This window comes from Carassius gibelio, chromosome A13, assembly GCF_023724105.1.
Source record: "Carassius gibelio isolate Cgi1373 ecotype wild population from Czech Republic chromosome A13, carGib1.2-hapl.c, whole genome shotgun sequence".
NCBI lineage: Eukaryota > Metazoa > Chordata > Actinopteri > Cypriniformes > Cyprinidae > Carassius > Carassius gibelio.
The window spans coordinates 24,018,950-24,036,398 of record NC_068383.1 but is presented as its reverse complement, the minus strand read 5'-3'; the positions used below and the strand labels follow the sequence as shown (position 1 = coordinate 24,036,398).

General features: G+C 47.3%; 1 protein-coding gene and 2 long non-coding RNA genes across 6 annotated transcripts in view; 2 read left to right on the top strand and 1 right to left on the bottom strand.

Moving 5' to 3' along the window:
• LOC128026683 (E3 ubiquitin-protein ligase rnf213-alpha) overlaps window positions 1-17,449 on the bottom strand; it is a 103,932-nt gene that overhangs the window by 10,533 nt on the left and 75,950 nt on the right. For all 4 annotated transcript variants that reach the window (XM_052613936.1, XM_052613937.1, XM_052613938.1 and 1 more), the window contains 5 exons: window positions 13,663-13,757; window positions 11,250-11,501; window positions 10,735-10,867; window positions 10,432-10,515; window positions 9,661-9,841 (listed from right to left, as the gene is read on the bottom strand). In XM_052613936.1, the coding sequence (XP_052469896.1) occupies window positions 9,661-9,841; window positions 10,432-10,515; window positions 10,735-10,867; window positions 11,250-11,501; window positions 13,663-13,757 (745 nt within the window). The remainder of the gene's footprint in view (window positions 1-9,660; window positions 9,842-10,431; window positions 10,516-10,734; window positions 10,868-11,249; window positions 11,502-13,662; window positions 13,758-17,449) is intronic.
• LOC128026685 (uncharacterized) lies at window positions 2,732-3,269 on the top strand. Its single transcript, XR_008186480.1, has 3 exons — window positions 2,732-2,944; window positions 3,114-3,174; window positions 3,211-3,269. It is a non-coding gene; the product is annotated as an uncharacterized LOC128026685 (long non-coding RNA).
• LOC128026684 (uncharacterized) lies at window positions 3,413-8,920 on the top strand. Its single transcript, XR_008186479.1, has 6 exons — window positions 3,413-3,451; window positions 5,901-6,008; window positions 6,848-6,989; window positions 7,024-7,093; window positions 8,186-8,212; window positions 8,889-8,920. It is a non-coding gene; the product is annotated as an uncharacterized LOC128026684 (long non-coding RNA).

The window sequence follows — 17,449 nt, the reverse complement described above, 5'->3', positions numbered from 1 at the left end:
GGATATTCTGGAGGTGTGTGTGGTGTGTGTTCGCTAGGATTTTCTGGAAGTGTGTGGTGTGTGTTCGCTAGGATATTCTGGAGGTGTGTGTTCACTAGGATATTCTGGAGGTGTGTGTGGTGTGTGTTCACTAGGATATTCTGGAGGTGTGTGTGATGTGTGGTCACTAGTATATTCTGGAGGTGTGTGGTGTGTGTTCACTAGGATATTCTGGAGGTGTGTGTGGTGTGTGTTCACTAGGATATTCTGGAGGTGTGTGTTCACTATGATATTCTGGAGGTGTGTGTGGTGTGTGTTCGCTAGGATATTCTCGAGGTGTGTGTGGTGTGTGTTCACTGGGATATTCTGGAGGTGTGTGTGGTGTGTGTTCACTGGGATATTCTGGAGGTGTGTGTGGTGTGTGTTCGCTAGGATTTTCTGGAAGTGTGTGGTGTGTGTTCGCTAGGATATTCTGGAGGTGTGTGTTCACTAGGATATTCTGGAGGTGTGTGTGGTGTGTGTTCACTAGGATATTCTGGAGGTGTGTGTGATGTGTGGTCACTAGTATATTCTGGAGGTGTGTGGTGTGTGTTCACTAGGATATTCTGGAGGTGTGTGTGGTGTGTGTTCACTAGGATATTCTGGAGGTGTGTGTTCACTAGGATATTCTGGAGGTGTGTGTGGTGTGTGTTCACTAGGATATTCTAGAGGTGTGTGTGGTGTGTGTTCGCTAGGATATTCTGGAGGTGTGTGTGGTGTGTGGTCACTAGGATATTCTGGAGGTGTGTGAGGTGTGTGGTCACTAGGATATTCTGGAGGTGTGTGTTGTGTGTTCGCTAGGATGTTCTGGAGGTGTGTGTGATGTGTGTTCACTAGGATATTCTGGAGGTGTGTGTGGTGTGTGTTCATTAGGATATTCTGGAGGTGTGTGTGGTGTGTTCACTAGGATATTCTGGAGGTGTGTGTGGTGTGTGTTCACTAGGATATTCTGGAGGTGTGTGTGGTGTGTGTTCACTAGGATATTCTGGAGGTGTGTGTTGTGTGTTCGCTAGGATGTTCTGGAGGTGTGTGTGGTGTGTGTTCACTAGGATATTCTGGAGGTGTGTGTTGTGTGTTCGCTAGGATGTTCTGGAGGTGTGTGTGGTGTGTGTTCGCTAGGATATTCTGGAGGTGTGTGTGGTGTGTGTTCGCTAGGATATTCTGGAGGTGTGTGTGGTGTGTTCACTAGGATATTCTGGAGGTGTGTGTGGTGTGTGTTCACTAGGATATTCTGGAGGTGTGTGTGGTGTGTGTTCACTGGGATATTCTGGAGGTGTGTGTTGTGTGTGTTCACTATGATATTCTGGAGGTGTGTGTGGTGTGTGTTCGCTAGGATATTCTGGAGGTGTGTGTGGTGTGTGTTCGCTAGGATTTTCTGGAAGTGTGTGGTGTGTGTTCACTATGATATTCTGGAGGTGTGTGTGGTGTGTGTTCGCTAGGATATTCTCGAGGTGTGTGTGGTTTGTGTTTGCTAGGATATTCTGGAGGTGTGTGTGGTGTGTGTTCACTGGGATATTCTGGAGGTGTGTGTGGTGTGTGTTCACTGGGATATTCTGGAGGTGTGTGTGGTGTGTGTTCACTGGGATATTCTGGAGGTGTGTGTGGTGTGTGTTCGCTAGGATTTTCTGGAAGTGTGTGGTGTGTGTTCGCTAGGATATTCTGGAGGTGTGTGTTCACTAGGATATTCTGGAGGTGTGTGTGGTGTGTGTTCACTAGGATATTCTGGAGGTGTGTGTGATGTGTGGTCACTAGTATATTCTGGAGGTGTGTGGTGTGTGTTCACTAGGATATTCTGGAGGTGTGTGTGGTGTGTGTTCACTAGGATATTCTGGAGGTGTGTGTTCACTAGGATATTCTGGAGGTGTGTGTGGTGTGTGTTCACTAGGATATTCTGGAGGTGTGTGTGGTGTGTGTTCGCTAGGATATTCTGGAGGTGTGTGTGGTGTGTGTTCGCTAGTATATTCTGGAGGTGTGTGTGGTGTGTGGTCACTAGGATATTCTGGAGGTGTGTGTGGTGTGTTCACTAGGATATTCTGGAGGTGTGTGAGGTGTGTGGTCACTAGGATATTCTGGAGGTGTGTGTGGTGTGTGTTCACTATGATATTCTGGAGGTGTGTGTGGTGTGTGTTCATTAGGATATTCTGGAGGTGTGTGTGGTGTGTTCACTAGGATATTCTGGAGGTGTGTGTGGTGTGTGTTCACTAGGATATTCTGGAGGTGTGTGTGGTGTGTGTTCACTAGGATATTCTGGAGGTGTGTGTTGTGTGTTCACTGGGATATTCTGGAGGTGTGTGTTGTGTGTTCGCTAGGATGTTCTGGAGGTGTGTGTGGTGTGTTCACTAGGATATTCTGGAGGTGTGTGAGGTGTGTGGTCACTAGGATATTCTGGAGGTGTGTGTGGTGTGTGTTCACTATGATATTCTGGAGGTGTGTGTGGTGTGTGTTCATTAGGATATTCTGGAGGTGTGTGTGGTGTGTTCACTAGGATATTCTGGAGGTGTGTGTGGTGTGTGTTCACTAGGATATTCTGGAGGTGTGTGTGGTGTGTGTTCACTAGGATATTCTGGAGGTGTGTGTTGTGTGTTCGCTAGGATGTTCTGGAGGTGTGTGTGGTGTGTGTTCACTAGGATATTCTGGAGGTGTGTGTTGTGTGTTCACTAGGATATTCTGGAGGTGTGTGTTGTGTGTTCGCTAGGATATTCTGGAGGTGTGTGTGGTGTGTTCACTAGGATATTCTGGAGGTGTGTGAGGTGTGTGGTCACTAGGATATTCTGGAGGTGTGTGTGGTGTGTGTTCACTATGATATTCTGGAGGTGTGTGTGGTGTGTGTTCATTAGGATATTCTGGAGGTGTGTGTGGTGTGTTCACTAGGATATTCTGGAGGTGTGTGTGGTGTGTGTTCACTAGGATATTCTGGAGGTGTGTGGTGTGTGTTCGCTAGGATATTCTCGAGGTGTGTGTGGTGTGTGTTCACTGGGATATTCTGGAGGTGTGTGTGGTGTGTGTTCACTGGGATATTCTGGAGGTGTGTGTGGTGTGTGTTCGCTAGGATTTTCTGGAAGTGTGTGGTGTGTGTTCGCTAGGATATTCTGGAGGTGTGTGTTCACTAGGATATTCTGGAGGTGTGTGGTGTGTGTTCACTAGGATATTCTGGAGGTGTGTGTGGTGTGTGTTCACTAGGATATTCTGGAGGTGTGTGTTCACTAGGATATTCTGGAGGTGTGTGTGGTGTGTGTTCACTAGGATATTCTAGAGGTGTGTGTGGTGTGTGTTCGCTAGGATATTCTGGAGGTGTGTGTGGTGTGTGGTCACTAGGATATTCTGGAGGTGTGTGAGGTGTGTGGTCACTAGGATATTCTGGAGGTGTGTGTTGTGTGTTCGCTAGGATGTTCTGGAGGTGTGTGTGATGTGTGTTCACTAGGATATTCTGGAGGTGTGTGTGGTGTGTGTTCATTAGGATATTCTGGAGGTGTGTGTGGTGTGTTCACTAGGATATTCTGGAGGTGTGTGTGGTGTGTGTTCACTAGGATATTCTGGAGGTGTGTGTGGTGTGTGTTCACTAGGATATTCTGGAGGTGTGTGTTGTGTGTTCGCTAGGATGTTCTGGAGGTGTGTGTGGTGTGTGTTCACTAGGATATTCTGGAGGTGTGTGTTGTGTGTTCGCTAGGATGTTCTGGAGGTGTGTGTGGTGTGTGTTCGCTAGGATATTCTGGAGGTGTGTGTGGTGTGTGTTCGCTAGGATATTCTGGAGGTGTGTGTGGTGTGTTCACTAGGATATTCTGGAGGTGTGTGTGGTGTGTGTTCACTAGGATATTCTGGAGGTGTGTGTGGTGTGTGTTCACTGGGATATTCTGGAGGTGTGTGTTGTGTGTGTTCACTATGATATTCTGGAGGTGTGTGTGGTGTGTGTTCGCTAGGATATTCTGGAGGTGTGTGTGGTGTGTGTTCGCTAGGATTTTCTGGAAGTGTGTGGTGTGTGTTCACTATGATATTCTGGAGGTGTGTGTGGTGTGTGTTCGCTAGGATATTCTCGAGGTGTGTGTGGTTTGTGTTTGCTAGGATATTCTGGAGGTGTGTGTGGTGTGTGTTCACTGGGATATTCTGGAGGTGTGTGTGGTGTGTGTTCACTGGGATATTCTGGAGGTGTGTGTGGTGTGTGTTCACTGGGATATTCTGGAGGTGTGTGTGGTGTGTGTTCGCTAGGATTTTCTGGAAGTGTGTGGTGTGTGTTCGCTAGGATATTCTGGAGGTGTGTGTTCACTAGGATATTCTGGAGGTGTGTGTGGTGTGTGTTCACTAGGATATTCTGGAGGTGTGTGTGATGTGTGGTCACTAGTATATTCTGGAGGTGTGTGGTGTGTGTTCACTAGGATATTCTGGAGGTGTGTGTGGTGTGTGTTCACTAGGATATTCTGGAGGTGTGTGTTCACTAGGATATTCTGGAGGTGTGTGTGGTGTGTGTTCACTAGGATATTCTGGAGGTGTGTGTGGTGTGTGTTCGCTAGGATATTCTGGAGGTGTGTGTGGTGTGTGTTCGCTAGTATATTCTGGAGGTGTGTGTGGTGTGTGGTCACTAGGATATTCTGGAGGTGTGTGTGGTGTGTTCACTAGGATATTCTGGAGGTGTGTGAGGTGTGTGGTCACTAGGATATTCTGGAGGTGTGTGTGGTGTGTGTTCACTATGATATTCTGGAGGTGTGTGTGGTGTGTGTTCATTAGGATATTCTGGAGGTGTGTGTGGTGTGTTCACTAGGATATTCTGGAGGTGTGTGTGGTGTGTGTTCACTAGGATATTCTGGAGGTGTGTGTGGTGTGTGTTCACTAGGATATTCTGGAGGTGTGTGTTGTGTGTTCACTGGGATATTCTGGAGGTGTGTGTTGTGTGTTCGCTAGGATGTTCTGGAGGTGTGTGTGGTGTGTTCACTAGGATATTCTGGAGGTGTGTGAGGTGTGTGGTCACTAGGATATTCTGGAGGTGTGTGTGGTGTGTGTTCACTATGATATTCTGGAGGTGTGTGTGGTGTGTGTTCATTAGGATATTCTGGAGGTGTGTGTGGTGTGTTCACTAGGATATTCTGGAGGTGTGTGTGGTGTGTGTTCACTAGGATATTCTGGAGGTGTGTGTGGTGTGTGTTCACTAGGATATTCTGGAGGTGTGTGTTGTGTGTTCGCTAGGATGTTCTGGAGGTGTGTGTGGTGTGTGTTCACTAGGATATTCTGGAGGTGTGTGTTGTGTGTTCACTAGGATATTCTGGAGGTGTGTGTTGTGTGTTCGCTAGGATATTCTGGAGGTGTGTGTGGTGTGTTCACTAGGATATTCTGGAGGTGTGTGAGGTGTGTGGTCACTAGGATATTCTGGAGGTGTGTGTGGTGTGTGTTCACTATGATATTCTGGAGGTGTGTGTGGTGTGTGTTCATTAGGATATTCTGGAGGTGTGTGTGGTGTGTTCACTAGGATATTCTGGAGGTGTGTGTGGTGTGTGTTCACTAGGATATTCTGGAGGTGTGTGTTGTGTGTTCGCTAGGATGTTCTGGAGGTGTGTGTGGTGTGTGTTGACTAGGATATTCTGGAGGTGTGTGTTGTGTGTTCACTAGGATATTCTGGAGGTGTGTGTTGTGTGTTCGCTAGGATGTTCTGGAGGTGTGTGTGGTGTGTGTTCGCTAGGATATTCTGGAGGTGTGTGTTCGCTAGGATATTCTGGAGGTGTGTGTGGTGTGTGTTCGCTAGGATATTCTGGAGGTGTGTGTGGTGTGTTCACTAGGATATTCTGGAGGTGTGTGTGGTGTGTGTTCACTAGGATATTCTGGAGGTGTGTGTGGTGTGTGTTCACTGGGATATTCTGGAGGTGTGTGTGGTGTGTGTTCGCTAGGATATTCTGGAGGTGTGTGTGGTGTGTGTTCACTAGGATATTCTGGAGGTGTGTGTGGTGTGTGTTCACTAGGATATTCTGGAGGTGTGTGTGGTGTGTGTTCGCTAGGATATTCTGGAGGTGTGTGTGGTGTGTGTTCGCTAGTATATTCTGGAGGTGTGTGTGGTGTGTGTTCGCTAGGATATTCTGGAGGTGTGTGTGGTGTGTTCGCTAGGATATTCTGGAGGTGTGTGTGGTGTGTGGTCACTAGGATATTCTGGAGGTGTGTGTGGTGTGTGGTCACTAGGATATTCTGGAGGTGTGTGTGGTGTGTGTTCATTAGGATATTCTGGAGGTGTGTGTGGTGTGTTCACTAGGATATTCTGGAGGTGTGTGTGGTGTGTGTTCACTAGGATATTCTGGAGGTGTGTGTGGTGTGTGTTCACTAGGATATTCTGGAGGTGTGTGTTGTGTGTTCGCTAGGATGTTCTGGAGGTGTGTGTGGTGTGTTCGCTAGGATATTCTGGAGGTGTGTGTGGTGTGTGTTCACTAGGATATTCTGGAGGTGTGTGTTGTGTGTTCACTAGGATATTCTGGAGGTGTGTGTTGTGTGTTCGCTAGGATGTTCTGGAGGTGTGTGTGGTGTGTGTTCACTAGGATATTCTGGAGGTGTGTGTGGTGTGTGTTCACTAGGATATTCTGGAGGTGTGTGTGGTGTGTGTTCACTAGGATATTCTGGAGGTGTGTGTGGTGTGTGTTCACTGGGATATTCTGGAGGTGTGTGTGGTGTGTGATCACTAGGATATTCTGGAGGTGTGTGTTGTGTGTTCGCTAGGATATTCTGGAGGTGTGTGTGGTGTGTGTTCACTAGTATATTCTGGAGGTGTGTGTGGTGTGTTCACTGGGATATTCTGGAGGTGTGTGTGGTGTGTGTTCGCTAGGATATTCTGGAGGTGTGTGTTCGCTAGGATATTCTGGAGGTGTGTGTGGTGTGTGTTCACTAGGATATTCTGGAGGTGTGTGTGGTGTGTGTTCACTAGGATATTCTGGAGGTGTGTGTGGTGTTTTCACTGGGATATTCTGGAGGTGTGTGTGGTGTGTGTTCGCTAGGATATTCTGGAGGTGTGTGGTGTGTGTTCACTAGTATATTCTGGAGGTGTGTGGTGTGTGTTCACTAGGATATTCTGGAGGTGTGTGTGATGTGTGTTCACTAGGATATTCTGGAGGTGTGTGTGGTGTGTGTTCACTAGGATATTCTGGAGGTGTGTGGTGTGTGTTCGCTAGGATATTCTGGAGGTGTGTGTGATGTGTGTTCACTAGGATATTCTGGAGGTGTGTGTGGTGTGTGTTCACTAGGATATTCTGGAGGTGTGTGTGGTGTGTGTTCACTAGGATATTCTGAGGGTGTGTGTGGTGTGTGGTCACTAGGATATTCTGGAGGTGTGTGTGGTGTGTGTTCACTAGGATATTCTGGAGGTGTGTGTGGTGTGTGTTCGCTAGGATATTCTGGAGGTGTGTGTGGTGTGTGTTCACTAGGATATTCTGGAGGTGTGTGGTGTGTGTTCACTAGGATATTCTGGAGGTGTGTGTGATGTGTGTTCACTAGGATATTCTGAGGGTGTGTGTGGTGTGTGGTCACTAGGATATTCTGGAGGTGTGTGTGGTGTGTGGTCACTAGGATATTCTGAGGGTGTGTGTGGTGTGTGGTCACTAGGATATTCTGGAGGTGTGTGTGGTGTGTGTTCACTAGGATATTCTGGAGGTGTGTGTGGTGTGTGTTCACTAGGATATTCTGGAGGTGTGTGTTGTGTGTTCGCTAGGATGTTCTGGAGGTGTGTGTGGTGTGTGTTCACTAGGATATTCTGGAGGTGTGTGTGGTGTGTGTTCACTAGGATATTCTGGAGGTGTGTGTTGTGTGTTCGCTAGGATGTTCTGGAGGTGTGTGTGGTGTGTGTTCACTAGGATATTCTGGAGGTGTGTGTGGTGTGTGTTCACTAGTATATTCTGGAGGTGTGTGGTGTGTGTTCACTAGGATATTCTGGAGGTGTGTGTGATGTGTGTTCACTAGGATATTCTGAGGGTGTGTGTGGTGTGTGGTCACTAGGATATTCTGGAGGTGTGTGTGGTGTGTGGTCACTAGGATATTCTGAGGGTGTGTGTGGTGTGTGGTCACTAGGATATTCTGGAGGTGTGTGTGGTGTGTGTTCACTAGGATATTCTGAGGGTGTGTGTGGTGTGTGTTCACTAGGATATTCTGGTGTGTGGTCACTAGTATATTCTGGAGGTGTGTGGTGTGTGTTCACTAGGATATTCTGGAGGTGTGTGTTCACTAGGATATTCTGGAGGTGTGTGTGATGTGTGTTCACTAGGATATTCTGAGGGTGTGTGTGGTGTGTGGTCACTAGGATATTCTGGAGGTGTGTGTGGTGTGTGTTCACTAGGATATTCTGGAGGTGTGTGTGGTGTGTGTTCACTAGTATATTCTGGAGGTGTGTGTGGTGTGTGTTCACTAGGATATTCTGAGGGTGTGTGTGGTGTGTGTTCACTAGGATATTCTGGAGGTGTGTGTGGTGTGTGTTCACTAGTATATTCTGGAGGTGTGTGTGATGTGTGTTCACTGGGATATTCTGGAGGTGTGTGTGGTGTGTTCACTAGGATATTCTGGAGGTGTGTGTGGTGTGTTCACTAGGATATTCTGGAGGTGTGTGTGGTGTGTGTTCACTGGGATATTCTGGAGGTGTGTGTGGTGTGTGTTCACTGGGATATTCTGGAGGTGTGTGTGGTGTGTTCACTAGTATATTCTGGAGGTGTGTGTGGTGTGTTCACTAGGATATTCTGGAGGTGTGTGTGGTGTGTGTTCACTGGGATATTCTGGAGGTGTGTGTGGTGTGTGTTCACTAGGATATTCTGGAGGTGTGTGTGATGTGTGTTCACTAGGATATTCTGAGGGTGTGTGTGGTGTGTGTTCACTAGGATATTCTGGAGGTGTGTGTGATGTGTGTTCGCTAGGATATTCTGGAGGTGTGTGGTGTGTGTTCACTAGGATATTCTGGAGGTGTGTGTGATGTGTGTTCACTAGGATATTCTGGAGGTGTGTGTGGTGTGTGTTCACTAGTATATTCTGGAGGTGTGTGTGGTGTGTGTTCGCTAGGATATTCTGGAGGTGTGTGTGATGTGCGTTCACTTGGATATTCTGGAGGTGTGTGTTCACTAGTATATTCTGGAGGTGTGTGTGATGTGTGTTCACTAGGATATTCTGGAGGTGTGTGTGGTGTGTGTTCACTAGTATATTCTGGAGGTGTGTGTGGTGTGTGTTCACTAGGATATTCTGGAGGTGTGTGTGGTGTGTGTTCACTAGGATATTCTGGAGGTGTGTGTGGTGTGTTCGCTAGGATGTTCTGGAGGTGTGTGAGGTGTGTGGTCACTAGGATATTCTGGAGGTGTGTGTGGTGTGTGTTCACTATGATATTCTGGAGGTGTGTGTGGTGTGTGTTCATTAGGATATTCTGGAGGTGTGTGTGGTGTGTTCACTAGGATATTCTGGAGGTGTGTGTGGTGTGTGTTCACTAGGATGTTCTGGAGGTGTGTGTGGTGTGTGTTCACTAGTATATTCTGGAGGGTTGCTTACAGGCCCAAGTCAAAAGAGCCCACCATTAATACTGTCTAGAGTCCAGATATGGTGCAGAGCAGGTGTGTGGGTGTGTTTTACGTCATTACCGGTGTATAATATACCAGGTGAAGAAACAGCAGGTTTAACCCTAGATTAGCAGTGACAGGAGTGAGCTGGACTTACCCAGACTCCTCTACGGTGTGTTTCTCCACGGCGTACACCAGCTCGTTGTGAAGGTTGATGAGGTAGCTGACGAGGGCCGTGGAGCACAGGCCCAGACCTCGTCTCTGAGGAAGGAGGACCTGTAGATCAGCGTCCAGACCCAGATCCTCCTGAGTGTAGTCCGCCGGCAGCTTGATCTCTCCTGACACACACAGATAACCCCTCTGTCCATGACTGACTTCACTACAGGGACACTTTATACATATAGGGATTTCTGAACGAGGTCTGATCTTGAGTTAAGCCACAATTATAATCTGACCTAACTAATAACACACAAACAACTGTTTTTACTGAATACATTAAGTGATGAAGCATCAGTCAGCGTCAGTCCAGAAGTTTCTACATTTGTAGACAGAGTATCTTCCCAAGGATTCATGATACCCAGGTCTTAAGCAATGCTTTTATAGCCTTGTTCAGCTTTGTGCATCTCTTTAATGCATTTTTAAGGATTTGTGCCTTTAATTTAAAGGCAGAGCATCACACACGTCCAAACTCATCTCCTTATCTGACTCTATTTAGCTTTCAGAGAAGTAATAACACAGAGATTGACGTAGTTTATCCAGCCTGCTCTGTCAATGATCACTCACTGTCTTCAATTCAACTCTGAACAAGTACAACTGTTTGTGAGGGTCAGATTATGTCTGTCTGTAATTGTGACTTGATTGGAGATCTGACCATATTTTAAGGTAATCGATGCAAAAATGGGTCCCCTGTAAGGAGCAGGTGTCTTACCTGTGTTAGCCAGAGATACCCTGATTTGGTTCCACGTTGACAAAAATATGTTTATGCGCTTTTCATACCAGGCAGAGAGTGAAGCTGTTGAAGGAAAACATGGCACCATCACTGAGTTTGTAATGAACGTAATCTTTATTTCTAGAGAAATGGCATATGCTTGCATGATTACTGAGCACATTTGTGCTGAAATGGGTAAACCAACCATCAGCAAGCTTTTAATTAACAATTAATTTATTATAACTCATGAATGGCCCTAAGACAGTAACCAGTCATCTCTCAGATGTCTAATATGTGCAGGACCTGTGTTCTGGCTGTGCAGGAACTCTCCTATGGTGCTGTAGCTCAGGTCTGTTACGTTCTGCAACCTCTTTACCAGATCCTTCTGGAGAACCAGGATGTCAGGAAGAAACCTCACCAGCCGAAGCTCTGCTTCCTAAAATAAACAGCTGGTTAATATCACACTAGTCTCAGTATCAGTACACCCACAGACAAACCACATCCTGAACGTAAAACTATCACTAAACTAACTTTACACTGACGAATTAGGAAACATACATTAGGATTACAAAGTCTACATTTTCTGTGCTTTCTCTACAAGTCTTTACCATTACTTTAACATATCTTTCCCTCAATGTTTTATCACAGCAAATAAACCCACTACTAAACCAGCATGTTAAATCAGAGCAAACTAGTCCTTTATATGTCAATCAGACTAACATGGAAGCGGAGCAGACCGTGATAATGAACACACATGCTCCATCTGGTCAGAAGCTGTTCAACAGAGAGAGAAACGGTGGTAGTTTGTGATCTCTCACCCTGTGAAGGAACCTCCAGAGCACAGGCAGAGTGTCCCGGCCGTCGTTCTGCTCCACGATGTGCGTCAGACTCAGGATGGACACCTTCCTCCGACAGCTCCAGACGGATGAATTATGGAGGAGGGACTTCTTGGGCAGAGAGCGCAGGAAAAGCCCTGGTTCCCCAAACGCCAACTTCATCACCAGATTAGAGGACACTCGCTCGTCTTCCCTGATGAAGGCATTCACTTCCTTTAGCTGATGCTCCAACACCTGAGAGAAAAACACAATAACGGAAAGCAGAGCTTCAACTAATCATCATTTCATATAATCAGCTCATCTACGGTTATTAGAAGTGCTTGATTACTGAGCTCATTCATGCAACAACTAATCAACCACGCAGCTTTTAGATTGATGATAGATGGGATTGAGAAAGAGATGGAAAAATCCAGCATGATATACACAACTAAATGAACCTAATTTTGTCTTAATTTTTAGTCAGTCTTTTGACTAAAATGCCATTTAGTTTTAGTCCTATTTTAGTCATCTGAACCATTTTAGTTTTACTTGACTAAATCTACAGTAGAAATCTTAAATCTATTACTTAAATCTAATGGGTCTAGTTAAATTGTAATGAATCATCTGAAAATGTCAAAGCCCATTATATAAACTACTCCTGGAGAACACCACCTGTTTATAAGAATGATATTAAAGTATGAACATGCAATACAGACACAGATTTAACTGCTGTAACTGATATAACATGTCTTTATTTATCTTCAAATTAAACAGAGCTACTTAAAAAGATGACCATGTTCTTGTTTCTTTATAATTAATTATATATGCATTCTTTATAGCAACTTCCATTCAACAGTCTTTCTTTCGCGCAGACATATTTATTTGTATAAATGAAATATAGATGAATCCCTATTAAAGTTCTTCAGTCAAGAGCAGTGAGTGATTCTTTGTCTTGTTAGATTACATTAATGACGGACATCATATATATATATATATATAATATAGATTATTAGACTGCTGTCAGTTTAAGACCGAATGCACAGATCCAATACACTATTACACATCTGATATTCTCCCAACTGATTATGTTCAATAAAGACATAATCGACTGTGTTTACATTAGGGCTGTCGCGATAACTTAATATTGTAAAACCGCGCTATTGACAAGCAAACCGCAGAGGAAAGATAGAAACCGCAGTGTACTGTTGTTTTTTTATGAGGCTGTGGCCTTCTTGTTTTTTTAAATTTGTCACTGTGCATTCATATACTTTATTAATGTTTAGTGAGTTTGGTTTTTAAAAATCACTATCTTAGTACATTAAGCCACATTAAGCGTTTTCTTAACGGTTTTCTATTATGAGAGGAAAAGGCTTAATGTGTTATTAAATGAGTTGCATTCATATTCAGGGCTCATCTGATTTATTTATAGATAGTATACTTTTTTGGTATGATTTTTAATGAGTTTGGTCTGTTAATATCACTGTTAATATCACAATAATGTCTTAGTACATTAAGCCATGTTAAGCGTTTTTCACGGTAAGTGTTTAGAGTGTCCCCGGTCATCCAGCGCAGCTGCCCCCTCAAGCATCAGGTCACGGAGCAACATCAAACAGAACAGCTGAGACCGGTACCGGGCGACAGTTAGGAGTAGCTGAAGCCTTTGCCAAATCTGTCAAATACAGGCGTGACCTGGCATACCTGCTGAAGTGACGGATAACCTCCGCGTCAGTGCCCATACCCAAGAGAGCGTGAGCAGATAACGAGCTCACACACACTTTCTGTATGAGAAGTGCATCGACTCCAAGGTGAATCCACTGTCCTGGTGAATGCTGGTGAGCCAGAGGTGACGCCATAATCAGTCTAGATTTCTGCTGCTGTCCAAAGTCACGCGCAAATACGTGTAATACATGTTAGAACTCTTTGATTTCTTTCATAAACGGCGGTAATACCGCATATCGCACTATTGAGCCAACCATAATAACCGCAGGGGAAATTTCTTAACCGCGACAGCCCTAGTTTACATCAATACTTTCCAAAACTGACATTCTGTCCAGTCAAGTGCAGAAAGACGTGAAAGAGAGCTCAATTCAGTACCCGTGCTCTGAGCTCTTCTCTTTCTGCCACAGGTTTACAGTTTAGAGTAGTGTTTGCTCACTTGTGTCCCGCCGTGTACCACTCAAAGTCTGCACCTCTACAGCACAGGACATCAGTTCTGACTGGATCTCTTCCCAAATCCTCCCTCCCTAACACCGGTCTTGTTTTTATTTGTTGACAAAAATGTCACTAGATTTTCGTCATTCAAACCTTTTATTTATTTGGTTACCATCTCATTGTCATTAGTGAAAGCATGTATAGTTTTCTTCAGTGAAATGAACACTGTTAAGAACTTGTGGTGCTGTGACGGGATGCTGTTTACCTTCAGCTGATGCGTGATGACTTCAGAGTTCATGGCGTTCTCCCATGCATTTCTTGCATCTTTAGTGGAAAGGATTTGATCATAAAGAACCGGCCCTGTTTAGAGGAACGACATGTGTTTAGAGTTAGTGAAGCGGGAGATCGGTGACGTGTTCAGAGTCAGTGAAGCGGGAGATCGGTGACGTGTTCAGAGTCAGTGAAGCGGGAGATCGGCGACGTGTTCAGAGTCAGTGAAGCGGGAGATCGGTGACGTGTTCAGAGTCAGTGAAGCGGGAGATCGGTGACGTGTTCAGAGTCAGTGAAGCGGGAGATCGGTGAAGTGTTTAGAGTCAGTGAAGCGGGAGATCGGTGACGCGTTCAGAGTCAGTGAAGCGGGAGATCGGTGTCGCGTTCAGAGTCAGTGAAGCGGGAGATCGGTGACGCGTTTAGAGTCAGTGAAGCGGGAGATCGGTGACGTGTTCAGAGTCAGTGAAGCGGGAGATCGGTGACGTGTTTAGAGTCAGTGAAGCGGGAGATCGGTGACGCGTTCAGAGTCAGTGAAGCGGGAGATCGGTGTCGCGTTCAGAGTCAGTGAAGCGGGAGATCGGTGACGCGTTCAGAGTCAGTGAAGCGGGAGATCGGTGACGCGTTCAGAGTCAGTGAAGCGGGAGATCGGTGAAGTGTTTAGAGTCAGTGAAGCGGGAGATCGGTGACGTGTTTAGAGTCAGTGAAGCGGGAGATCGGTGACGCGTTCAGAGTCAGTGAAGCGGGAGATCGGTGACGCGTTCAGAGTCAGTGAAGCGGGAGATCGGTGACGTGTTCAGAGTCAGTGAAGCGGGAGATCGGTGACGTGTTTAGAGTCAGTGAAGCGGGAGATCGGTGACGTGTTCAGAGTCAGTGAAGCGGGAGATCGGTGACGCGTTTAGAGTCAGTGAAGCGGGAGATCGGTGACGCGTTTAGAGTCAGTGAAGCGGGAGATCGGTGACGCGTTTAGAGTCAGTGAAGCGGGAGATCGTGACGTGTTTAGAGTCAGTGAAGCGGGAGATCGGTGACGTGTTTAGAGTCAGTGAAGCGGGAGATCGGTGACGCGTTTAGAGTCAGTGAAGCGGGAGATCGGTGACGTGTTCAGAGTCAGTGAAGCGGGAGATCGGTGACGTGTTAAGAGTCAGTGAAGCGGGAGATCGGTGACGTGTTTAGAGTCAGTGAAGCGGGAGATCGGTGACGTGTTCAGAGTCAGTGAAGCGGGAGATCGGTGACGTGTTCAGAGTCAGTGAAGCGGGAGATCGGTGACGTGTTTAGAGTCAGTGAAGCGGGAGATCGGTGAAGTGTTTAGAGTCAGTGAAGCGGGAGATCGGTGACGTGTTTAGAGTCAGTGAAGCGGGAGATCGGTGACGTGTTCAGAGTCAGTGAAGCGGGAGATCGGTGACGTGTTCAGAGTCAGTGAAGCGGGAGATCGGTGTCGCGTTTAGAGTCAGTGAAGCGGGAGATCGGTGACGTGTTTAGAGTCAGTGAAGCGGGAGATCGGTGACGTGTTCAGAGTCAGTGAAGCGGGAGATCGGTGAAGTGTTTAGAGTCAGTGAAGCGGGAGATCGGTGACGTGTTCAGAGTCAGTGAAGCGGGAGATCGGTGACGCGTTTAGAGTCAGTGAAGCGGGAGATCGGTGACGTGTTCAGAGTCAGTGAAGCGGGAGATCGGTGACGTGTTCAGAGTCAGTGAAGCGGGAGATCGGTGACGTGTTTAGAGTCAGTGAAGCGGGAGATCGGTGACGTGTTCAGAGTCAGTGAAGCGGGAGATCGGTGACGTGTTCAGAGTCAGTGAAGCGGGAGATCGGTGACGTGTTTAGAGTCAGTGAAGCGGGAGATCGGTGACGTGTTTAGAGTCAGTGAAGCGGGAGATCGGTGACGTGTTCAGAGTCAGTGAAGCGGGAGATCGGTGACGTGTTCAGAGTCAGTGAAGCGGGAGATCGGTGACGTGTTCAGAGTCAGTGAAGCGGGAGATCGGTGACGTGTTCAGAGTCAGTGAAGCGGGAGATCGGTGACGTGTTCAGAGTCAGTGAAGCGGGAGATCGGTGACGTGTTCAGAGTCAGTGAAGCGGGAGATCGGTGACGTGTTCAGAGTCAGTGAAGCGGGAGATCGGTGACGTGTTTAGAGTCAGTGAAGCGGGAGATCGGTGACGTGTTCAGAGTCAGTGAAGCGGGAGATCGGTGACGTGTTTAGAGTCAGTGAAGCGGGAGATCGGTGACGTGTTCAGAGTCAGTGAAGCGGGAGATCGGTGACGTGTTCAGAGTCAGTGAAGCGGGAGATCGGCGACGCGTTTAGAGTCAGTGAAGCGGGAGATCGGTGACGTGTTTAGAGTCAGTGAAGCGGGAGATCGTGACGTGTTTAGAGTCAGTGAAGCGGGAGATCGGTGACGTGTTTAGAGTCAGTGAAGCGGGAGATCGGTGACGTGTTTAGAGTCAGTGAAGCGGGAGATCGTGACGTGTTTAGAGTCAGTGAAGCGGGAGATCGGTGACGTGTTTAGAGTCAGTGAAGCGGGAGATCGGTGACGCGTTCAGAGTCAGTGAAGCGGGAGATCGGTGACGTGTTCAGAGTCAGTGAAGCGGGAGATCGGTGACGTGTTTAGAGTCAGTGAAGCGGGAGATCGGTGACGTGTTCAGAGTCAGTGAAGCGGGAGATCGGTGACGTGTTTAGAGTCAGTGAAGCGGGAGATCGGTGACGTGTTCAGAGTCAGTGAAGCGGGAGATCGGTGACGTGTTCAGAGTCAGTGAAGCGGGAGATCGGTGACGTGTTCAGAGTCAGTGAAGCGGGAGATCGGTGACGTGTTTAGAGTCAGTGAAGCGGGAGATCGGTGACGTGTTTAGAGTCAGTGAAGCGGGAGATCGGTGACGTGTTCAGAGTCAGTGAAGCGGGAGATCGGTGACGTGTTTAGAGTCAGTGAAGCGGGAGATCGGTGACGTGTTCAGAGTCAGTGAAGCGGGAGATCGGTGACGTGTTCAGAGTCAGTGAAGCGGGAGATCGGTGACGTGTTTAGAGTCAGTGAAGCGGGAGATCGGTGACGCGTTTAGAGTCAGTGAAGCGGGAGATCGGTGACGTGTTCAGAGTCAGTGAAGCGGGAGATCGGTGACGTGTTTAGAGTCAGTGAAGCGGGAGATCGGTGACGTGTTAAGAGTCAGTGAAGCGGGAGATCGGTGACGTGTTCAGAGTCAGTGAAGCGGGAGATCGGTGACGTGTTCAGAGTCAGTGAAGCGGGAGATCGGTGACGTGTTTAGAGTCAGTGAAGCGGGAGATCGGTGACGTGTTTAGAGTCAGTGAAGCGGGAGATCGGTGACGTGTTTAGAGTCAGTGAAGCGGGAGATCGGTGACGTGTTCAGAGTCAGTGAAGCGGGAGATCGGTGACGTGTTTAGAGTCAGTGAAGCGGGAGATCGGTGACGTGTTCAGAGTCAGTGAAGCGGGAGATCGGTGACGTGTTCAGAGTCAGTGAAGCGGGAGATCGGTGACGTGTTTAGAGTCAGTGAAGCGGGAGATCGGTGACGTGTTCAGAGTCAGTGAAGCGGGAGATCGGTGACGTGTTCAGAGTCAGTGAAGCGGGAGATCGGTGACGTGTTTAGAGTCAGTGAAGCGGGAGATCGGTGACGTGTTTAGAGTCAGTGAAGCGGGAGATCGGTGACGTGTTTAGAGTCAGTGAAGCGGGAGATCGGTGACGTGTTCAGAGTCAGTGAAGCGGGAGATCGGTGACGTGTTTAGAGTCAGTGAAGCGGGAGATCGGTGACGTGTTCAGAGTCAGTGAAGCGGGAGATCGGTGACGTGT